The 24,374-nt window shown below is 45.5% G+C and overlaps 1 protein-coding gene across 4 annotated transcripts; it reads left to right on the plus strand.

Moving 5' to 3' along the window:
* Positions 1-604: 604 nt before the first annotated feature.
* vgll4b (vestigial-like family member 4b) lies at positions 605-24,090 on the plus strand. 4 transcript variants are annotated; one of them, XM_029149699.2, is made up of 6 exons: positions 605-802; positions 1,724-1,797; positions 11,477-11,717; positions 18,864-19,128; positions 19,698-19,815; positions 20,407-24,090. In XM_029149699.2, exons 2-6 carry the CDS (start codon positions 1,734-1,736, stop codon positions 20,661-20,663), a joined length of 945 nt encoding a protein of 314 aa, XP_029005532.1. In that variant the 5' UTR covers positions 605-802; positions 1,724-1,733; the 3' UTR covers positions 20,664-24,090. The 4 variants fall into 4 exon arrangements, with proteins under 4 accessions (XP_029005532.1, XP_029005533.1, XP_029005534.1 ...); XM_029149700.2 differs by lacking the exon at positions 605-802 and adding an exon at positions 1,110-1,128; XM_029149701.3 differs by lacking the exon at positions 605-802 and adding an exon at positions 1,193-1,362.
* The last annotated feature ends 284 nt before the right edge of the window (positions 24,091-24,374 follow it).

Raw genomic sequence — 24,374 nt, forward strand, 5'->3', positions numbered from 1 at the left:
ATGTGTTTTGTTTATCCCTTAGTCACTACTATGATATCATGACTCGTACTTTCAGTTACTTCAGTTAAACCACAGGAATGATGTAAAGGTGGACTCACGTTCTCACGATCGTACACAAAGCCCTAAGAGGCCGCTTTGATTAGAATACAACATATCCACTGATAATATCACTGGTTGTCACTTTGTAATGATATTACTGATAAATTAGCAAATATTACTTTAAAGGTGCCAGAGAACAGTGGATAATTTTACCTCTATTTTTTAAGACCTCCTGCACCACAACAGTGTGAACCATTTCATTTAAAGAATCTTAACACGTGAATAAACCACAGTTGGTTTACAATGACTGAATAGACGCTATAATGAGAACAATAGTTTCCTGTCTTTATTTTTGTCAACCACCTAAAGAAGAAGCAGCAGATGCTTGCCTGGAGTAAACAGGGTGGCGGCGGTCTGTCATACGGAGGATATTACGCAACGCTCTATTAATAAGATATTTGCTGATATCACTGCTCCAGTCACGGACCAATCAGCGCGCTTCACTTTCACCACCTGCTCGGAACTGAATTCCATCATTCCAGACATTCCTCTCCCCGCTCCCTCCTCCTCCTCCTCATCCTCCTCTTCCTCGTTTACAACCAAGTTAGTCCCGACAGCTCCGCTACTGTTGTCCTCCCTCGTACAGGACTGATTGGCGGCGGGGGTTTTAAACAATACGTCTCTGGTGATTTTATGTGACGTGAACGTATTTCTCGTGTGGACTATTTAGCAGTGGAAGATACCAAAGTGGCGCTTGAAGGAGGTACGTGCTACTGAGGGCGAAGTTGTGGAGCGTGTGCGGCTGTTGTTTCGGGCTTGTCGGCTCCGAGCGCGCTCTTTATGTCGCTTCTTGGGCTTAAAGTAAAGCCAGCCTCCATGCACGGAGGGGAGGTTTTTATTAATAACGCCAATCAGCTGCTTCCCAAACTTTCCTTCGCGGATAATGGGACGTCTTATTGCCCCCTGTGTTTGAGCTGCTTCAAGTGCGGAGAAAACGAAATCCCCGTGACGCAAGCGTGAGCATTTGTGCCACATTCGACTTTAGTTTTCGCCGTGCGTGACCCTGAAGGCACCGCCGGCGACGAAGCAGTGAGTCAGGCAGATATAAATACTGTGCGCGGCCGGTGGGAATAAAAGTGAACGCACTTGCTCCTCGTGTAGTCGCTTTCACTTCGTCCGAGTGGCTGCTTTGCGCGCGTCGCGCCGACGGAAGCGTGCGGCGGCGGCAAAGCGTCGCGTCAGGAGCGCGGTGCGATGCAGCGAGCGCAGTTTTGGTTCATGGCACTTCCCAAAACACCAGTTCCCCGGAGAAACGAGGCAAAGGTATCTTAGGAATGCGGGAGAGAAGCGGAGCGCTCGTTTAATCCACGAATGCCTCTCATTGCGTTGAAGGCTCGACGCCCGTGGGGCAAAAAGCGCTCCGACTGCTGAAGATTGAACAAAACAAACCACATGAGAAGTCTCATTGCGGGCCTTCCGTTCAACACGTCCGTTTGCAGCAGCAGCAGCAGCAGCAGCAGCAGCAGCAGCAGCAGCAGCAGCAGCATTATGACGCTGCATCATAGCCTGATCATGCATATGTTTTATTAAGGTTTTATTGGAAAGTTTGTCTGCATTTGACTTGTAGCTTTGTCCTGTTGCTGCGGGTGATTAGTGAACTCAAAGCCGTCTCTGTGTCTTGCAGGCATCCAAACATGGAGACGCCACTGGATGTCCTGTCGAGAGCAGCATCCTTCGTTCACGCCAGCGAAGAAGAGAGTAAGTGTCCCCACAGCGTTGAGTGCTGGTTCAGACGTGGCGTTGGGTATGGATTAAAAGGCGGCGTTTTGCCGGGACCATAGGTTCCAGCTGTGCTTCCTGGAGCCAGACAATGGGCGTCTTTGTGCCGGGCAGGTTCGCGGATGCACAGGCAAATAAGAGCGGCCGCGTGCACCCAACTGCCACCGGCACAGGTTTTTCAACTCCAGGCCCGATCTGTTGACCTGCTTTCGCTTCAGTCGGGGCGGGGTGCCGGTGCAGCAAGTTCTCCATCTCCCCGTCCGTTTGCTGTTACTGAAACAGATCAAGGAGAAATGTCCAACTGTTTGCATCTGTAGTTTAGCTGATGCTTGAAAAAAAAAAACACCAAGTTCTGTGTTTTTAAGACTATTAAACCTAATGAACGGTCTAATAAAAAGCGCATATACATTGTGCGTAGGAGCCAATACTGTTTTCATGGGTCTGTTGGGAGAAGGTTTAATAAGAGAATCTGCTGTGGTGTGTCTTAAGTCACTGAACGCTGCAGCTTATGAGCTGAGCCTCAGCTTCCTTGCACTTCTGGGTAAAATGGCATGGGAGACCTCCTCCCCTCCTGCTGCGCTCCCCCGGCCCCCTGCCGTGCTTTTGTTTTTTCACTCCGCGCTGATGTCACTTTTTGTTATTGGCCTCTTTGTGCTAAGACAATGCACTCAACTACTTTCCACCAAAGTGCAGGGATGGAGAGTGGGGTGGGGCGACCAGTAAGGCCAGTCAGCCCACCTTCCCGGCTCGCTGGGCGACCAGGCTGTGAGGCAGTGGAGTCAATACGCTCCGTCCGCTTGTTTGCTCTGGAGTCGGGTCTTTGTGAGGCCCGGGCAGCACTTGACACCGGAGCACAGGCCTCAGAGCGGGGAGACGCTCAGACCTGCCTGCTCAGCAGCCGCTTAGACTCACAGAGGCAAAGCGAGGCCTGTCAGGACACTTCAGCTGCTCATAACATATGTTACACTCCACAGCTTTGTTATTAGTCCTCGCAGCGGAGGGGTCACACACATGAATAATGTATCAGTTCACACACTCTCACTCTCATTTTGGCTCCACTGACTCCTGATGGTCGTATCTGACTCTTTGTAATCTAAATGCGCCATCGCGTTGTTTGAAGCTTTTATTTTTTTGGGACGGACTTCACCTCATTTGTACTTCAGTAACCGGGGAACAAAAGGTGGGGGCTTTTTAAGGAAATGTCCTCAAGTCTTCGCATTCGTGATGGTGCGAAGTGTCTGGCTGGAGAGGAGCCCACCTCCTGCTTGGAGACTAATCACAGGTCTGAAGTCAAATGCTCCTGACCTTGACTATTGTGGACTGTAATTGCACACTTGCTAAAAACGGAGTGAAGTAATCTGGGCCTTTATACTTAATGGCGAATGCAGGGAAAGGCTTAATACCAGCCATCGTTCCTCCATAGCAATTTTGGTGGCTTGGAGGATGTTGCCGTGCGCTCCACCCTTCCTGAGCGAACCTGGGCTCCACATCAACCTTTAGCGGTCCAGATGACACGACTCTGCAGCTGCAGGGACGGGTCCAGGCGTCGTTTGCTAGCGCCGTGTTTTTACTGAGTGCAGGGCCCTCGTACGCGTCCCCTCACACACACGCGCGGCCTCTTGCGTCACCGCCGCTCCTTTTCCAACGCCGCGGTTCAGCGGGCGGCCACTGGGACAAGAGGAGCGGAGGGGTCAAATGTCAAGGGGTCGTAGGGTTAAATATGATCAGCCTTTGTGCTTTTCCCCCGTGCAGCATTTCTTTTTTGTTCTGTTCTTTCAGAGTGACTCAAAGCGAGGTCCTTTTCATTTGTTTTATACTTACATCCATCCTGAAGATGTGAAAGAGGCCGAGTCCCACATTAAATGCGGCTCTGGCTGCTCCGCTCTCTCTCGGTGAAGGAGCTTTTTCTCAGAGTTGCTCTGACCACTTACATGCTTTGCATTCCTGTCTTTTTGATAGCGCTCGCCGTAGTTACTGCCCTGCCTTTTACAACATGAACATCACACGTGAAAAATAGCACTCATTTCGTAGTTAGTGTCTCAATCTGCGCTGCAGATTTGATGCTAATTTATAATTTGTAGAAAATAATATACAGTAAGAAAACCTTTAATAGTCCCACAGTGGGGAAATTTCATCTCGCAACAGCTCAATACGTGAAAAGTACAGCAGTAGAATTAAATTACATTTTGCTGAGTTGGGACAGTACAAAAACTATACAAATAACATGGAGTTAAAAGATATTTAATTTTGAAGCGGACAGGGCAGGTGGTGCTCATTAATGCCAGATAGTCTGTGAAAATACTCCTTCCAGTGAAGCCTCGTGTCCTTGGATAAGGTGGTGCTGATGACATTTAAGCACATGGAGGTCACGAATAACGCACCCCTGCAAAACATGAGCGGTAACAGCACAGACCCTGTTGTCCTGTTGTCTTGCCAGTAAACAATAAGCCTTTGGGGTCATTTAGTCACCAGCTCATTGTTAGCATGGCGAGAATGATGTCATAGGACACACTGGTCGATGGAGGATGGAAGTAAAATCTGTTTAGATGCGATGCATTAATTGGCCAGGGTCCAACGGTACCTGTGTGTTAGTACAGTACAGCACTAGTACAGATGAATGACATCCCGCTCCTCAGATTCACATCTCGCAGTCGGATCTGAGTTCCACACAGTAACAAACATACTGTAGATCTCCACCAACATGGAACCGCCAGAATGTGAGAGGAACGGGCTCATGTTTCTCTCCTTCCTGTTGTAAACACGACTTGGCAGCTGAGCTTGAGGCGAAGGCTGAGTGGCAACAATTATGGTCGGAGATGGAGAGAAGCAACGGATTCGAAGGAGGAAGCGGAGCGAGGAGAGCAAAATGACAGCAGGTTGGGTGGAAGGAGGAGAGATGAGCTGGAACGATAAAAGACGAGCAGAACAGATGGAGTGTATGAAGAGAGTGGGTCACACTGCACATTATACAGTTAGAGACCAGTGACTGTTAATTATAGCGTCCAGGTGAACTGGATGTTTAGTAAAACGCACTGCGTTATTACATCAGACAGAAGCACCGGGGAAACACTGATGGATGATGTATAAAGATGCAGTCTAAAATGAAGGTTTCACTAATATTTGATTGGATCAGATCTAATGAGTCATTTTAAATGAAACTTAAATTCATGTTCACGTTTACCACATTCCCACACACACAAACAAGTCACACAATGGGTTCTTACAGCTTACTGTAAGAAGCCGTTGTTATCGCTGTTTCTGGGAAGCAACCTGATATTTGGTCTCTTTGTACCCGCGTGTCGTGGACCTTTTCACCCAAACGCTCCTTCTGCAACGGGTTTCTGCAGTTACGTCACCGTACGAAAACACCTGTAATGGTGTGAAGCGATGTGAACAGGAGGCGCCGGGACGTAGCTGAATTTAACCTTTGGTCTCTGCAGCGTTTCCACAGATCAATGAGGCGAAGCTAGAAGGCGCGAGGCCTTCTTTGCACCGCCCTGCCGCCTGTCATTGTGTCAGTGCTTGTGTCACAACACTGGAGCAGGTTAGTAAGGCATTAGCATGAATCACCAGCTGCTGTGTGCTGCTGTTATTCAGACACACCCACTCCCTGGAGAAGCCCGAACCTGTTCAGGAAGACGCAGCGCTGCAGGAGGGTAGAGCTGGCAGCACCTGATAGATTGTCCTAGTAAACACACAGGCAGGAAGGGGGGGGGGGGAACGTCCACCCCATGAAAGGTGGACGTGGAAACTGAGGGACATGATTCCTGGGGTTTACCTCCAACTGGGACCTGCTCACACCTGTTTGCATTTAGATGTGTAGATACAGCACATGTTTCCAGAGAGGGCAGACCTTTTCCTATAGATGACGTCACTGCGGCTCTCCAGCTCTTTCCTCTGAGTCACGCTGGAGGAAACTGGCGTTGGGAGGAACAGTCGGTTAACTCGGCGTGGAGGAGGGACTTCACCCGGTTGTGTAACACTGAATCGTCTTAGTGTCGTCAATCTCTGAGCGTGGTCACCTGCGGCAGGTACAGACGCGTTGGTTGTGTTTGTTTGGTGGCCTGTGTGTGGACCGGGCTGTTGATGAACGTTGCCTCCATGTACAAGCAGCATGAGTCCAGAATAGAGAAGTGTCTCCACCATTCACTTTGCTGATGGTTCTTTACAGCCTTCGTTAAACCTCTTGGGTTCATGTATGTGTCACATGTAAACATGGCAGGAAACAGACGTGTGTTTGTGTGTAAATGCGCACACCCTGCTGATTGTGTTCTCAGTCAGGGACCCTGCTGACTTTCCCGTCTCTGTCCACACAAGCGATGACGCGTGATGACCGTCGTATCGACGCCACATTGTTCATCTGTGTCCCCTTTTCGTCCCGCTTCCTCGTGGCCTTTTCCTGAGGCTCGGTCCTGGTTCCCGCTGTCGGCCACCAGGGGGCAGACGTGAACCACTCTGAAAGTGGAGGCTCCGATGGGAGTTTGATCGCTTAACTCTGGAGATCTTGTTTTGCCTTTCCTTTACACAGTAACGTCTGTTGTGTTTACATTTCCCCACATTCAGATACATAGGATATTTATTGTTTATTTAGTTTTAGTTTAGTTTATTTAATTATAATATGCAGTGAAGGTCTCGACATTGACAATATCAGATGATCAGATGAGCATAAAGTACTGACTAAGAAACCCCTCCTGGGCATCATTTTTGTCTTTCTTGGTTTTAATTCCCGTTTTTATTACCCTCCTTCATGTGTCAATTATATTCTCACCCCCTCCTCCTGCTTGTCCAATACTCTGTGCCAGTCTCCACTAACTGACTTATCAGCTTTTATAGTTTTGATGCTATCACTTTTAATGCTGCGGGATCACAAGCGCGCACCTGGACGCGTTTTATGGCTCTATTTGATCTCTCCTCGTTATCGCTGCTACATTGTTTTCCTAGAGGGACGCGTCGCGCGTTTGATGTGTCTGAACGGTCTCGGACATGTTTGCGTTCCTTCGACATAAGTGGACCACGGGGACTTGTGATCGTTTTTTTTTTCCTTCCCTTAAAGTTTGAACACAGGACGACCCCCCCCCCTCCTCCCCTCCCCCTCTCTGGATGTGTTTGGAGAGGCTGATCTTGCGCGTAAAACATCCGCGATATTCGAGGCGCTCCAGAGATTTGCGCGAGCATGCCCAGTGCGCGCAGCTCCGCTCCACAGGAAAAGCGCCGCCGCAGCGTCGGAGTCACAGCGAGCGTAGCCTGCGTGTCAGTGCGGTCGACTTGCAGCTGGCTGTGAGGAGAGCTGACGCTACCCTACCGAGAGCCGAGAGCCCGTCGCAGCGAAGCGAAGCGAAGCGAAGCGTCCCGAAGCCCGCAGAGTCGCCTCGACGCCGCGCGCGGCTCCGTCCCCCGAGTTCGGCAGCCGCTTTTTTAAAGTTGGAGGCTGGGCCTTTAGCTTCACTAACGGTCGCTGAGCGGAGAGGAAAATAAGCTGCTCCGTTTTGTTGTTGTTGTCGAACAAACTCGATAAATGCTACTAACGAAGATGGACCTGTTGAACTACCCGTACCTGGACAAGATGAACAACAACATCGGAATCCTCTGCTACGAAGGTAAGCGCGCGCCTGGTGCAGTTTGCGGCTGTTTTTACGCCGTCGTTGCGGAGCGGCCGCGGCCGTTACACCGTGAGTCGCGCCAGTTAACGGCGACGGTGTCGGTCAAAGTTTTTCACGGACGTTCGTAGCTTCGTAGTGACGGTTTAAGCTTAAAATGTAAACTTTTCACACATGAATCTGTTTTTTCTATACGACTTGTGCTGGTTGTAACTTTTCGACGTAACGTCGGCGCAAGTTACGTCGTTTGCGTTCCGCTCCGTTAGCAGCGTTAGCTTCGCGTGCTTTCTGTCTCATTAGCGGCTGCTCAGAAAGCAGGAGCGGGCTCATCAGAGGCTGAAGCTGCAGCTGGACGCCCGCGTGCACGTCCCACGCTCCGCGTTAAACCTCTGGTACATCATTGTTTTCGCCTGCTCAGCTTTGGGACGTCAGTGGAGTAAACGCCTTACGTAGCAGTCCTGCAGCGGTCGCGTTTCAAAAATAAGAGCTTTGATTTCTGACCATAAAGAATATAGGGATATTATTGTCCGATATTAAGAGCCAGAGCAGCGGTTTGAGTCATCGTGTTCCGCCCTCCGTCCTTTCTCCGCTGTGACGTTCGGTGTCAGACCCAGCGTTTACAGCACATTAATTGAACCCCGCAGCTGCGTGCGTTTACGTTACCGGGCGTCCCGCAAACGACTGCCTGGCGTGTTAACGTTGTCCAAGTGCCGTTAAGGGATGTGGCTAATGATTGAAGTCTCGCTCGTTTCTTTTCACCTTGTCGGCGCGAGCCTTCAAGGTTGTGGGACTAAAAACAGACCTGCAGAGGCGGCTTGGCACGTGGCCAGGTACCATTTTACGTGGAGGTAGGGGACAGGACCAACTAACGGTAATAAATGAGGGACAAGTTGCTGTGTTGGACTGAGTTTCACTGAAACTACTGTACGAGCTGCAGAAACACCAGATGCCTCCATTAGTGCTTTTATATGGGACCTAGACCTCTGGAAGTTATATATTGGCCTGAATCAAATGCTTTGTGTTTGGAAAGGCGCAGGCAGGATTTTTTGCATTCGATCCACCTTTTAATAGATTGAACCACCACTGGAGTGGAACTGAAGCCAGTCAGAGTTGGCAAGTTTTCCGCGCTTTAGAGTTTAGCCACAATGATTTACGCCTGTTCCGGTAAGCGAACCTCGGCAGGATTAGTTGATCGCCTCACGTTTTTTAGCTGACAAAGCTGAAATCCCCCTCCATCACGTGCTCAGTGATAAGAAAACAAAGATAAAGGAGCAGGGAGAAAGCCCAGCCAGTAAAAGGGGGGAGAGAAAAGGCTTCAGGTTAAGACATGTTGAGCCAGGAGCTGCTGGAGCTGTGTGGCGTTGTGTGAGTGTGCGCTGGCTTGCAGTTGTGTGCAGGAGAGCCCACACTTCTTTATGATGTCCCCAGGGCTTCAGTTGTGTTGCGGAGCTCTCAGTGTCTGTCATCAGCAACATTTATAATCAAGTGCAGACACTTAACCAGTTAGGTTTAAAAATACTTATTTCCAAAACGATGCTTTAGACTATGCATATAGCAGGTAGATGTTTGAATATTTGTTTATTCTGTGGTATGAATTTAGACTTTTGTTTATGTGATTGTAACATTGTATGAGTCATGTGTGAGTTCAAATTTTTAAACTGAAGTCCTGCTTTCAGAATAGTGGATGTAATGTGTTTTATGTTCAGACCTTTATTTGTATGGGAGTTCAAGGTACTATTGCTACAAGTAAATAATACACAACCAAGGGATTCTAATTACTTAGCAGTAATAACTGTGGTTTCATATTATTGTTGGCCTCGAAGGAGCTAACTTTCTGCTTCTGATTGGAGCGTTCCTCCCTCTTGTCTCGTTCTAATAAAGAGAGTTTAGAATTAAGTGTTTTGTTTTTTCCCGCTAACACAAACATGACAGAATTGTTGTCACAATCTAAAAACAATGAATCATGAAGCCTTAATGAAGAGTGAACAGTGCCTCACTCTATCTCCAGGCTGCACTACAATCACATCCACTCATTGCTATCTCGTGTCCTTTCGCAATCAAAAATCATATATTTTTTCAACAAATGTCAAAAAAATATATGATTTTTTCCTGTTGATAAGTTGATCTTTCTGTCTCTATCTTTGTTCATATGTTCATATGTTTCTTACTCAGATCACAGCAGTCGTAGTGTCTGGTTAAAAAGCATAGCTGACGTCAGCACAGACATAACAGTCGGTTCATGCAGACGAGATCTTTGCTGGAAGTCGTTGTGATAATTTACAGCATAACCCCTCCATGGACTTAAATAATGACGACAAACCAAAGGCCAAGTTCAGGTTACTGAGAAACACAGCCAAAAATAATCGCTTGCTCCTTCGCAGAGACAGGAGCAGACATGCTGGGACTCATCGTTTTTACAAGAAGGATAACGGGAAAAGGAGAGAGGGGAAAACTCGAGGCCAGTGGAGACATAGAGGTTCACCTCCGTTTGTAATCTAATCTCATCCTGATTCAGAGCTGTTTGAAGTTCTGTCAAGAGAAATAGGCTTTGATCCTGTGGGGCTAATGAGCTGAGAGAGCAGAGAGGGTAAAGGACGGAGTGGGGGTGCTTTTTAAAAATCTTTGGGCTGAAAAGATGCATAAAATAATACTGTGACGTTCTCTTTTCATACGTCCAGTTTATGCTGTTGTTAACTCTGTGTACAATGCTCTACTACAATACATATTCCTTTGTTCTTGTTCCTTGATTTAAAAGTAAGTTGCACACAAATACTTTGGTCCTTTCAAGCACTAATGTCTGTACTGTGTCTCCTTCTATGCAACGGTAGACGCTTGATATATAAAATTTGGCATGTGATGATGTCCAGGGTTTTATTGTTCATATTTAGACACAGTATTTGACTTCACAGTCGACTATTTTATTCGTTTGCAGGAGAAACACGCTCACAGATTCAGCCCTCGTCGAGTACTTCACTCATAAACCACTGATAAGCTGCTACATGTCCTGGGTCCTGATTGGACAATGTGCCGTCTCCCTTCTTCCTTTATTGCCACCCCTCTGTCCTGCCAAAACAATGATGTCACTCTTGTTGCCATGGTACACATGGGGACGAGCAGGAACATGTCAGAGAGAGGGAGCAAAGGGAGGAGCTGCTGCTGTTTGGAAGCTAAGCATACATGGGAAACTTCAGTGCAACAGAGCACAGATTCTATTACAGCCCTTTCTGTGGGAAAATAGGAAAGTGAATAATGTTGTCAATAAGGGTTGTAATTGATAATTAGAACTAAAAACAACAAAAAGTAATATAATTAGTAGAGTTACAGGTTGTTGATTGAGACAATATAAACTCATGCATCCATGAGGTCTGAGGTCAAGTAGTGTAATGTCACATTAAAAAATGTACACAAATCTTAAATGTAAAGTACTCAGTTACTTGAACGATTAAACATCTTCTATACTGTGCTTCTGCAAGAGCAATACAGGATTAAAGAACAATACTCCAAAACATAGTCAACGCTGCAGTTCAGTGACATAAACCTGTGTGAAATGTAGCAGGAGCACCCATAGTTCTGCATCAGTGTTGTCTTGTGTTAGCAACAGTCTTGTTTTAGTCTGGGAGTATTTATGGAGAGAGCTGTGGGCTAATTGGAGTTTTAGTCTCGGTTTATGTTTTGTTTGGGACAAGTCAGACAGATACAGGAGGCCAAAGCAGTGGAAAGTCCCCGTGCTGAGACAGAGCCAGTGGTAGTTTTCCTGATCCTCTCTTACTCTCACTCCCACTCACTCACAACTCTGTAGGCCTTCTGTACCACATAGCAAGAGAGGACACACACACACACACACACACACACACACACACACACAGTCCATCCACAAGTATTTCTTTCAAAACATCTACAACCAGGTACTAATGCCAAGACTCTTGCCTCTCAGGACAAAAAAACTAAAAGTACATGTATTACTACAACTGTGGTTTGGATACAGCGGCTTATGTGACTCATCACATTTATTTTGGAATAGAGATTCATTAAATGAACTGTGCTGTCTTTCATTTCCTCAGGTGAAGCAGCTCTGAGGGGGGACCCCCGGCTCCAGTCCCTGTCCCTGTCCTCGTCGTCGTCATCTTTATCGTCGTCCTCCTCGTCGTCCTCGTCCTCGTCTTCCTCTTCCATCTCTAGCCACAGGACGGGTCCTCCACCCATAAGCCCCACCAAGAGGAAGCTGAGTGGGGAACAGGGCGACAGCGACATGGACGACAATGAGCATGTGGCAAAAATGAACCGGCTGTTTGCTGCACAGCTGTGAGTCAATAAGCCGAGACATACGCATTCATATTTACACAAGTGAATAGTCATTATTACACATTTGTTACAAACCTGATGGGCAGACATTGAAATAGCTTTCACCTCACATATCCTAAGGGGAGATTATAAATGTCTCAAAAAAAGCCATCTTGTTGCAGAGAAGCTACATATGCTTACGTACAAAATGTGTACACAAATATATTCTGTTTGCCACGTGTTTGTGGACTCGGTGCTTGGTCAATCTGTGTGCAGGCAAGCTTTCTCAGAAGTCCAAGTTTGGACTCCAGGGTGTTACGCCAGGTTTAGCTGGCTCCACGGCATTCTCCATATAGCCACAGAACTCTGGAAGCTTGGAAACGGGGACTGCACAACAGGAAGATTACTTGCATCTCCGACGTTCCCACATTCCCACTTCCAGAGATTCCAGAGATTGTACTGGAGCGCTGAGTGGTGTAAAAGGCTGCTGGTGCTGGGGATACTGAACTCAGAGCCCCCTCTCTCTCTCTTGGTTTGACTGAGCGAGTCATGAGACTAGAACTGGTGCTATTTATTGCATACAGTCAGGAAGGTGTTGGGTAGAGCTTTGTAGTTTAAAGGCAAGTTAGCTTGGAGCATTAAGAAGAAGGCCTCTATTGGCCATTATCACATACAATCTAACAACGATATTGGTCTTCTGCGTTCAATCCATCCCCTGGGGGGGCAGCATTACAGCCTGTTGCCTAAATGCTGTGGTGAGTTTTTCCCACTGGGTGAAAGAGGTACATACGTTCATGGATACATATTTATGTGTGGATGCATGCAGTAGCCACCAATGGAGTGAATACAGATGCGTAATGTATTAAATGAATGACCATTGTTACAGAAGACACGATTTTACGTATTTAATCTCTATTAACCCAGCTGTATATTAACATGGCAGGAATAAACGGTTTGACAGGTAGGAATCTGAAAGTGTTAAGTTGTTCTGGTGGCACGGGGAAAAGGGAGAAAAGGCTCTTTGTTCCTTCATCTTGTGACCGTCCATAACAAAGGATTAGTTTGTGCAGAGTCATCTTGTTTTTCGTTATGAATGTGTCAGTGGTTGGAGATTTAACATTATAACCAGGCAATACATAAATCTTGTAGCCTGGTGTATTATATTGTTGTTTAGGTTGATTATTTGTTTTATTCTCTGTGGCTTTTCTTCCACCAGCTTTTACACTCACCGATAAGCAAAAGCTGCTACTGGTCTATCACAAGTTGGAGTTTAGGTTTTAAGTTGGTGTTACAGGGTACAATGGGACGCATTGTCATATCAAGTTTCAGCTGATGTTGCAAATCCTTGCCACAGCTCCTTAATGCAACCAGTTTGTGTAGTTAGAATCAGGTTCTGTACAAGTACAAATGATGCAACTTCTAAAACGTTTATTTTTGGGGCTGGTAAACTGCTCACTGAACCATGATTATTTCTTGGTTCAGTGAACATAAAAAACCTAGGATAAGCCATAATCCTCTTATTTAATCTTCATTTCAGTTACGACCTTGAAGTCATTTGACTCCGAGGGCTGTAGGTTAATCTTAACCCATGAAAAGTCGATTGCTAGTTGGCCTGTTTAAACTTGTAGCCAAATTCAGGACTTTCTCGTTCTCAGACCTTAATTAAAGTACGTGTGTGTGTTTTCCTCCTGGAAACCCTTCAGCCTCAGGGCCGAGCTAAAAGTGTATTATTTTTAGTGGCTTAATTTGAGGTTTCTCTGAGGCCATGCTTTCCCTGGCAAGAGTATCTGATAAGGAGCTTGTTGAAACCTGTCTGAGTTTGAGAAGTTTTCCTCCTTGTTTGAACTGTCTGGAGTGCAGAATGATGGCTTCTCGTTAAGCTAAAAAAAGGGGAAAACCCTCTGAGGACATCAGAGACATGCGTCGGTGTATCTGTGTTCTGCTCCGTTGAACGCTGTCAGTTGTCGGTAAAGCGATCAAGTTGAAAACAGTGCATTTAAGGAAAGAAGCAAATCAGAAACAATGTCCCTGATACAAATGCACACATACAGAATGTAAGTGACACAGTTGTAGTTTCTACGTTTTAGTGAAACCCCTTTTCTCTGTTTTGCATGAATGTGTGTGGCCCTTCTTTGTCTGGAAGGACAGTGTATTTTTGGTAAATGTTGACACAGACACCTGAAACTCCAGACGCAGGGAGGGACCATGAAGGTAGAAGCTCAGGTTCCCTTTGTTGTCCAATCACAACAAGCTCAAGTAAGAGGGAGGCTGTGATGTGGAAAAGAAAACATTATGAACCAACATAGCGTTTTTGTCAAGTCGGTATATTTATGATTGTGGCTGATTATTTTCATGTCAAGCTCACTTTAAAAATAACCCTCTTCAGTCCAACTCATGAAGAGAACAGCAAGAAAGACAGTCCTAAAGTACATGTAGTGACAGGCCGATACTGTATGTGTCTGCACACTTATTCATTGTGTGTGTGTGTGTGTGTGTGTGTGTGTGTGTGTGTGTGTGTGTGTATGTGTGTGTATGTGTGTGTGTGTGTGTGTGTGTGTGTGTGTGTGTGTGTGTGTGTGTGTGTGTGTCTCTGCGTGTGTGTGTCTCTGCGTGTGTGTGTCTCTGCGTGTGTGTGTGTGTGTGGAGGGCTGTACTTTGTCATTTTCTCTGAGGAGTAGGAGGAGTCTTGAACAAAGAAGCCTTATCCTGTCCACTAGAGCCTGTGGGCTGGAAGCCTGCTGCAGCCTGCCTGCCTGCCGCTCTTCAGCTGTACATCGGCCAGAATAAAAAACAGCCACCGACAGAACTGTGTACAGACTATTAATTGTTGAATATTTTTAGCAGCAACTTTATTGACTTTAGTTAGATGTCGATGTCCTGGTTTGCAGACGATCCAAACCCGTGCAGGTTCTTACTGATGAGCCTCTGTTGACGTGATCCCTTTTTGCCAGCTCTGTAAACTCGTAGAAGTAGAGCTGCAGCAGATAGTTCCATGTTTAAGCACAAAGCCATGACAGCTGGCTTCACCTGACATCCGCTCAGTAACTGCAGTTAGAAGAGACTCGGCTTCACACCCGCAGCCTTGGAGGAGTTCACGCTCGACCCTACAGTCGATACTATAGCATAGGGAAACTGCAGCTGCCTTCTACTGGGAACGCCATCAGTAGGTTGTTCTCATGGACATTTCTCCAGAGGCCAAATGGGAAGAACACGTGTGTGTGTGTGTGTGTGTGTGTGTGTGTGTGTGTGTGTGTGTGTGTGTGTGTGTGTGTGTGTGTGTGTGTGTGTGTGTGTGTGTGTGTGTGTGTGTGTGTGTGTGTGTGTGTGTGCGCGCGCGCGCGTGTGTGTGTGCGCGCGCGCGTGTCTATCTGTGGGACAGAAAGAGCGCGAGCGTGGCCAAGGCTGGTGAAGTCATTGTTACCCTCGTTTTATATGGGACTATTTATGTAGTGTGTGAACGTGTAAGAAAAGGAGGGAGATCGCGTGGGTGCTTTTTCTTCTTCTGTTGTTTTCTCTGCTATTTTGTTGTGGTTGTTTCTGTATCTGATCGGTTTCACAACGAAAGTTATTCAGTTGTATTTCCTTGTAGGTAGTTAACTGACAACTATGGAACTATTCTGTATGTTGAGACTTGTTTGAAAAGAGTACAAAGGTCCATATTGCTTTATAGGAAAAACCTAAAAATAAATCCATGTGATGCAGAATGTTCCCCCTGGGTGTTTGTGACGGAGGCTGATGCTGCAGCGAGTGTTGGGATGTTTGTGTTCTTTTCATGTGTAGCCTGGGTAAGCCCTGTGCCTCAGTGTGTGCGTACACGCCTTTGGTGGTTTTCTGTGGACCTCGCAGAGCTTGGGCCTGGTTCTAACCTGTGGTTGAGCCTTCATCATCCTCCTCTGCTCTTTTATTTTTTGCCCTCTCCTCCGCTCTACGCCCTGATTCTTCCCAGATGTTTCCTGTGTGTGTGTGTGTGTGTGTGTGTGTGTGTGTGTGTGTGTGTGTGTGTGTGTGTGTGTGTGTCTTGTGCTTTCTTTATTTATTTCTTAAAGGAGCAGGATAAGAACCTCTGCTCAGCCAAAGATTTGTAGTGAGGTTTTCTCTGAAGACTTTGTAGCACAATTGTGAGAAAAGGTCTAGAACTTTTATAGCTTCTGTATATTTGACTCAAAATAAAATATGGCTCATTCACCGAGCTGGTGAATCAGTCATATCAATGTGTAAAAGCTCAAACATGGTGTTATGGTGGCATTTATAAGTTCATTTTGGTTTTATTTAGTTTCCATTTTGCCATGTAGGAAACTCAGCTACTTGTTAATTCACCAAGGACGTGTTTTCAGATTTTATTATGTTATTGAGTTGACTTGAAGGCAGGGTGTTTTGTGAATGGTTACTTAAAAGGCTGTACTTAATGACAGATTAGAGTAGTGCAATATTGTTCATGGAATATGACCACATCATTTATGCATTGAGGGTTGGACTCGCTAGGTTTTAACTGTAGGGATGTTTCAGTGATTGCCTGCCACAATGACCACCACTAATTCCAGGCTGCACATAACCCAGACTTTAGTTAAATTAAATCAAATACAAATCTACTGGTTGTACCACTTTGTCAAGCTGTTCATTCTGATGTCATGCATATGGTTCCCATTTCCAAGATGGGTCCATTCACTGACCACCTCAGCCTGGCAAATACATTGTAATTACAATTTCCTTTAAGATAAAATATAAAATATTACCAGAAAACTCTCAGCTGCCAACTCATTGAGGTAATATTTACATTTTTTTTAATTTAGATTAAAGGATCTTGGCGATGAATGAAAACACAGATAAAGCTTCAGGGTTCACATTATAAAATTGAGCCCCCTCCCCTTTTTTATTAGGAACCCAGTAAACATTTATTGTGAAATAAGTTTAAACTCCATGTCCAGCCTCTGTCTCTGACTCCCAGTTGTTACTACTCTTACCTAATTTCAATTCTTTATGTTTTTACTTGTATTATTAGTAGAGCCAAGAGTTTTTTATTTGTCAAAGCCAGCCCCTCTCTCTTTCTCTCTCGCTTTTAGCTCTTGCCTTCTCCTCTTGCGCCAGACCTGGCAACCTTCTCCTTTCACTTGTAGCCACTAACCCATGCCCATGTGGAGCCTTGGCCCTTTCCATCCTCTCCCTCTCTCCCCAGCTGCAGCCCTGGTGATAATTGAGAGGTGAGCAAGGGAGACAAAGACACTGGGTGGCTTTGAATGCCTGATCCCTGGCATGAAATGTGGTCCGGGGTTCGGTGGGCAATCAGGCGAGGGGAAGGCAGGGGCGGAGGATTCAACAGCTACACCATTCATTGGTTGGATTTGTTGATCTCATTCACTGGCTCCTGCGATGGCCTCTCTTGTGTGAAGATGTGGGCATGCCTGCGTTTTGGCAGTGATTAAGTTGGGAACAACTTCCACAACCTAACCCAAGACCCAGTTGCTGGGAGGGGGATGAGAGAGAGCTTTTATTATCTGCCTGCCTCTTGGCTAATCGAGGCTTGTTTATATTGGAAGATAACAGAGTTATACAGGAGGACTTTGGATTGTAACATTCGATTAAAGGTTTATAATCTACTTATTCACTGTACTTTATTATGACCTGATATTTCTGTGAATAACTGCACCAAGCATGGAGTCTTATCTTCTTTTTTATTAAAAAGGAAATTGTTGCGGCTGTGGGACAACACAAAGCTGGTTGTCGATGTGTGGAGCGGGGTTTGAGTCAGCGCAGCCAAGTCTCTCCCTCTTTAACCCTCAGGAAGTCTGCTGGCGATAGTGAGGGAAACAAAGACAAAGAGTGGGGGTCTCTGCTAATGTAAGCTCTCGGCACAAACGAAGGAAACTACTGACCTCACTCTTTCTTGTAGTGGAGGTCTGCCCCATTCACACGCAGCTCCCCCGCTCCACCTCTTCGGCGTTTCGTTTCCTCTCTCCCGCTCTGTATTCTGTGGAGGCTGTTTGTGGAGGACGCTGCTGTGGGCTCCAGATGCTTGACCCTGCAGTCAGGTTGCTTGGTCACATGGACCTACAACTGTTTGTCTGAACTTGTTGTTTTGTGTCCAAACAAACCTTAAAGACCCGCTGCCTCTTTTTTTTTTAACTCTTTAGACGGACGCTCCTCACAGTATCTGCTGAAGAATAAAAGGGGAAAATTTTGTTTAATATTACATGTGCATTCATTTTATTGCTTTGGCTAAATGATGCTTCATTCTCCTTCTTTTGTGTACATGTCGGTATAAAAAGCGAGTGTAATTGTGTTGCTTTGTGAATGAACTTGTGTTTGCATGTGGGAGTCAAAGAGAAAAGATGGAAAGAGGCGAGTACAGTAAATCTTGCTCCCTGTAGCAGGGCCTCAAATTGTAGGAGGGGAGTAGAACTCCGGGAAGGGTGTATTACACAATCAAACACACACACAACAGACCACAAGTGACGCACTGAGTAAAATAATTACTACCTGTTAAACTACAAGTGCACACAGTATCAGGAACAACCGGTTCACTGCATATCAGCCATATTAAAAATCCTCATCAGCCATGTGAAGGAAGAGGATAACGTCTGTGTTATGTGCCCCCTTATTCTTATTTCATACTTATATATTAGCTCATAGTTGAGCTCATATTTAACCCTTCGTGAGCAGCTCATCATTGTGATAGACTATGTTGGTTGGAAAAGGCAAAGAAGTCGACGCAGCAAAAGAAAAGAATTCCCATCACATATCGTATGCTGCGTTAGCGCTGAAGGAATTTTGGATTTGCATGTGACAGCAGTGAGTGCAGTTGACTACAGGCTTATTGTGGAGATTAGGCTGATTTGCTACTGAAGAAACGACTTGAGAGCTTTGAGCAACTTTTCCTCAGTGTGCAGAGATAAGTTTGGATGCCATCCATGTTGGATAAAGTTAGGGGATTGTTCCTTCATCCTTCCTATTGTGTGCATGTGTGTGTGATATCCTCTAGCAATTGGAGAAGCAAAGACAGAGCTGCGTATACAATTCCCTGTTTGTTTGTCCCTCATCTCATTTTCTTTCCTAATCCCCTTTTACTCTTCTATTCTTACTTCTGGTTTTCTGTCTTGTACATCTTGTACACTCACCTGAGTGCAAAATAATTAATGGTCCTTCTCTATCTTTTTTATCTGTAATTTCCAGGAAGCCTAATGGAGACTACCGCAGTTCTCCACTCTCTAAGGACCGAAGCCGGAGCCCAATTGAACGCGTGGTAGTTCCCGGTGGCCTAGGAGTCCACAGCAACCACCTGTACAGTCATGCCCTCCCCCATCACCATCTGGCCAGCTTAGCTGCTATGGACCAGCCACTGGCACTCACCAAAAGCAGCATGATGGAGTCTGCACGTAGCAGCACAGCAGCTCTGAGCACAGTGCCGCACACAGTCAGTGCTGTGGAACGCCAGCAGGTAACATATACGCTTGACCCTAACACTGACTGTATTAGGTAAACATTATCCTCCTGGGAGGCCACTGGGGCCATGTTTGGTCCTCAAAGGGTCAAAGGACAAGCTGGCAAAACCTCAGGCTTTGTCTGGGAAAGCAATACTCTGCCAAAAGCCCCTGAATGTAGCCTGAGGCCAATTGATGTTACTCTTCAGGAGACTCAGAGAACCTTACATTATCAGGGACCTTCACATGTGGCTGGAGGCTTATGAGGCCACTGGCCAGAGGCCCTGGAACACTGGCCCTGCTGGTCCGGGCCATAATCCAGCCTTGAGTAGAAGCTCAACTCTGGTGGGTCTCCCACATGATGTGACCAATACGGCGTGCTTTCATCGGCTCCTTAGTTAGCCAGGAGTGGAACTTTCCTGTTTGGCTTCTTAATGAAGGCGGTGTTAAATCCTGTTGATGACTTTATTCTCTTTTACTTGAGAATAAAGTAACTGATGACTTTATTCTCTTTTACTTGAGCTTCAGATAAAATGTGGGGTTGAATACTTGTACGTATAACGGTGAATTGTCGTCTGTGTTTCAGAACCGTCCTTCAGTGATTACATGTGCCCCAGCCAATAACCGCAACTGCAACCTGTCTCATTGTCCAGTTTCCAACAACGGGTGCTCAAGCCTCAGTAACAATTACAAGAGAATCAATAGTAAGTGCAAAAGCATTTCAATAAGCTCACACAGACACCTGACATGGTTTTAAATGTTTCAGAACTCAGGTTTAGGGAGCTGATCGCATAAGAATAACAATAGCAGCATCTAAAAGAGAAAACCATTTTGGAAACAAACGCATTAGTCATTTAATAACCAGCGCAGTGCAAGAAGCAAATCCTTCTTTAACAGAAAGCACAGCAGCTCCACATTCTCCACTGACTTTTATAAGTGGTGATAACTAGCAGTGCTGCATTCACCACGTCATCATCAGCTGAGGCTTCAGCCGAGTGTCAGTCATGTTTTCTGAGGGTTGATAACTTCGCTGTGGCCAGTTTTATGATTCCAGTGAAATCCCTATGATCTCATTGAGGTTAACAATGAAACTTAAACTGTGTTTTACTATAAAAAACCTGCAATAAAAAAGTGAGGTAGTCATGTATTTTCCCTTGACCTAGAATGCGCATTAAGATTGTTTAAACTGACGCGAGCCAATAAACTGCCTGCTGAGCGTTGTACAACCGAGCTTTAGATATTCCTCCTATTTTATTATGGGAACTAAAAATTCTCTGGGCCGCTTCTTCTTCCAGCAAACACAGCGTGCGACCCTGTGATTGAGGAGCATTTCCGCCGCAGCCTGGGGAAGAACTACAAGGAGCCCGAGCCCGCTGCCACCAACTCGGTGTCCATTACAGGCTCAGTGGACGACCACTTTGCCAAGGCGCTGGGCGAGACCTGGCTCCAGATCAAAAACAAGGGGAGTCCCTCCTCGACCAGCAGCAGCCCAAACTCCTCCCCTGACAGTCACATGATCAACCACAGCCACTCCCCTTCGGTGCTCTCATGAAGGGCGAGGGAATAAAGAGGGATTTGCCTGCTTTCCCAGCCCTCTCAATCACCCTCGCTCCAACTTCTATGCCCTCGTCACTCCTGCTTTGTCCCCAGCGTCCCAGAGGGAATGTCTGCCTGGTGGTCTGCTAGAACACATGAAAACCCCCGAAGCCTGCTCTCGTAAAGGATCAGTCAAGCAATAACAAAGTAGTCTGTTTTCCCCCACATCGGAATGGTGGCGGTTCCACTTAGGGACTTGACTGGAGCATTGACCTGCTCCATCCAGTGATTCAGCAACCCTGCATATCAATCAAGCCTGGAGTCAAGCATGTGTCTGTAGTTATATGTACATACAGCGAGAGGACAGACAGTGTTTTAATTATACATTTTTTTCATAGTTCTTGTTGGTTTCTTTAACAGTAGTTTTGTGTACAGCTTCTGCGTTATGAGAGAAAAGATCAGAGAGAAACACTTTGGAGACAACAATCAAACCACCTGACTGTGCTACCAAAGAAACCTCAGCTGCTGATGTTGGTCTGTGCCCCTGAATACGAAGCAACAAGACGCCACCTTGAAATCACCCCTTCCGTTTTATTCTTGCTCACGTGCCCATCATACACCGGCACATGCATTCTAGTGATGGCTGTTACTGGTCTGATTTGCACTACCCTCCTACAGGGTGAAAGGTGGCCCGGTAGTATTGCAATCTGGCACCGCACACAATAAGCTGATTTGTGTGTGCACAGAAAATCCACCTATTTGGGGCCCTAATAAGTCGGGTTTAAACTTGAAGGCATTTTCTTTCTTATAACAGACCATAACAGACCCACACAAGCCCCACTGTTACTAAAGTACATCTAAAACACACATACAAGTGAGGTTTTGCAGTATAACATGGTAAATATTTGAATTGTACTACAATTCTGATTGAGTTTTATCATCATGTTAATGTGCAATCTACTGAGATTATGAGGGAAAATGACAAAACCTACATACAATGTATCTCCAGTATTCAAAATATATACAGACATACTCTACTTGCTTGCAAGAACTGCCCCCAAAATGAATTGTGCCACAACTGATGCGATTACACGCCGGTCAGATCCACTACCTGTGGTGCTGATGGTCATCACATGCATTATAAAGGTAGATTAGGGCTGAAAACACAACGTGCAGCGTGTTGAAGTCTGGGCTTTGCTGAACAATGCGCTTTGAGGTGTGTGGCAGGCTCAACTGCTGACAGTGATGAGGGGGGAGATGATGGTGCACGTCACTTTGTGGTTGGAGGGAGAGAAAAAAAGTCCCGTTTCTCGACTGGGGGAGAGAAGGTTTTTCCGATCTCTTCAAACACGCCTTTTGTTTTTGTAACCCTTTGAACACGGGTGTTGTAATTATATCTGGCTTACACCCTGGTAATCCCTCTTTACCCTAAACACTGTGGTTTGATAGATTTCTGCAAAGGTTGAAGGGCAAACTAATGCTTTTACAGATGCATGTTTTTGTTTTTAATAGCTGGTATCTATTAGTGATTTTAAGCATTTCAATCTTAACTGATAGTAGCCTTTTCACTCGGACGTTACTTGTTACTTCTTTTGTTGTCAGTAACAGACATACAGTAGAGACTATACACTCACTGCTGGGTCAGTTGTACTCCATATTGTTGTTGTTAATATTACAATATTGTATTTTTGTTTTCCATTAATATCCGCATGGTAACAAACATCCATAGTGGGACAGCCTCTGGACAGGCTCTGTTAAACGATAAGAGCTGCGTTCTTCACTGACTGGTGTTGGGACGCTCTGCTCATCGACCCTTGAACGCGTATGGGACGCTACAACCTTCAGCGTGATTGAGCAGAGACACCAAATTGGCACAAATGAGTCCCCACAGCCTTGTTTTCCATAAAAGCATCATAGCCTTTATGCTCCCGTCTGTTTAGCTGCACACCTTTGTACCCACTCTTACTGTTTCCATTGTTGGAGTTTGAAAAGTCGTCCTAGCGGGCTAAGATGCTTTTGTACGACAAGGTAATGTCTGCGTACGAGCTAGTGATAATCACACACGTGATTACACCCAAACGAGACGCGAAATACGAAAATACAGCGCAAAAAACAGAGAAACTATTAATCAGGCATTATCTTACTTTAAACAGTATCATGAGTTTTCAGTTCTATCCTGAATTGGTGTGCAGCCTTTTTCAGTTCAGTACTTTCTTTCTGAGCTGCATTGTGTTGTTGCTGCAGTTAGTCTAGTCTGCACAAGGTGGCTAACATTCCTACTTCAGGGAGCTTCGTATAGTCCTTGTACCCACTCAGTATCTCTATATGAAAATGAGAGAGCTGATAACGAGCCTGAGGCCTTTGTCCCAGAGTCCCCTCTTTCTTGTCTTTATGAGAATTACAAAAAAATCACTTCAGGTTATTTTATGCCGAACATCTCTACCATGTGAGAAAGGAACAAACAAGGCCATAGCAGAGCACATTCAGAGCACGGAACTTAATAGAATTCTCAGATGTTGTACTACGTTCTGTGGTAAACATACATTTTCATTATTTTATGTCTCAGAACCGAACTTCCTTGTTAATGAATCCAAATATGAGTACATTTATCAGAGTTCTCTAGATGGAACACTTGTTACGCTTGAGAATATCCACACATTCCACCCTCAAGTACTAGAACAGATGGCCACCGTTCTGCAATTTACAATCTCCCTGGAAGTTCGAGTTTGATAACCCATAAGTAATATTGATACCACACACACACACACACACACACACACACACACACACACACTGTATGAGCTAAAATATGCTTTCTGTGACAAGTGCAGAGGGGTCGGGGTGGTGTTTATTGGCAGTTGGGGGGAGGGGCAGGGTTTCAGGAGCTGAGCTCCTGTAAGCGCAGTCTGTAAACCAGGGGACGTTCAGCTGCCACTGAAGGTCTTTTCGCAATGACACCACCTCCTGTCACATTCAGTTGACCCTGATTGGTGATTGGGTAAAGTTGGTAACTTGTTAGAAAACGCGAGGGAAATGGGCGTGGCGTCCAGAGGATGTTGTTCCTATTATTATACTTTCTCATTATTATCATTTCACTACCACCTTGTAGGTAGAAGACTCTCTTCCTGCTTTGGCACACACTCCCTACACACTGTGGGAGAATCACTTAATAAAAATACTTTTTTATAATAGGTAACTATAAGACCATCATTACGCTGTGCGTGATGAATGTACAGAGAAAAAATCGTAGGTATTTTTTGAGGAACAATTAATTTGTTAATGATATGTAGCTATTTAATTGTTGGTTTTCCCTGTTCTTATAATGTAATCATTGCATTTTCTTTTTTGTGAAAAAGTTGATCTTTTTTTGTTTATAGTGTTTGTTTTGTTAGAGCAAAGGTTCAAGTGCAGGAACACAGTAAATGTTTGAAACCACAATAAGCCACTGGTGTGTCAGTGACAGTTGCTACTTCCATTGGTCCCAGGTGTTATGCAATTATTTAACGTGCGTTCAATCATGTGATTTCTTAAGAGTTTGAACTCTTGTTCAAAGTGCTCAGGCACAGGACTTGTCCTGTGCCTGAGCAGTTAGCATGTTCTGCATTGATCAAGCGTGATTTGGCCACTAGCCTGTTGCAAATAACTGACAATTTCCGAATAATTACTTTAATTATAAAGGCTAGCATTAATATTGGCCTAGCACTCCATGTAAGCAATATAAACTGAG

This window comes from Betta splendens, chromosome 5, assembly GCF_900634795.4.
Source record: "Betta splendens chromosome 5, fBetSpl5.4, whole genome shotgun sequence".
In the NCBI taxonomy this organism is placed as follows: Eukaryota; Metazoa; Chordata; class Actinopteri; order Anabantiformes; family Osphronemidae; genus Betta; species Betta splendens.

Coding starts and splice junctions, on each gene's coding strand:
- vgll4b (XM_029149698.3), top strand. CDS start 7,334: ATGCTACTAACGAAGATGGACCTGTTGAACTACCCGTACCTGGACAAG. Junction 7,416..11,476: donor CGGAATCCTCTGCTACGAAG/GTAAGCGCGCGC, acceptor TCATTTCCTCAG/GTGAAGCAGCTCTGAGGGGG. Junction 19,129..19,697: donor GTGCTGTGGAACGCCAGCAG/GTAACATATACG, acceptor TCTGTGTTTCAG/AACCGTCCTTCAGTGATTAC.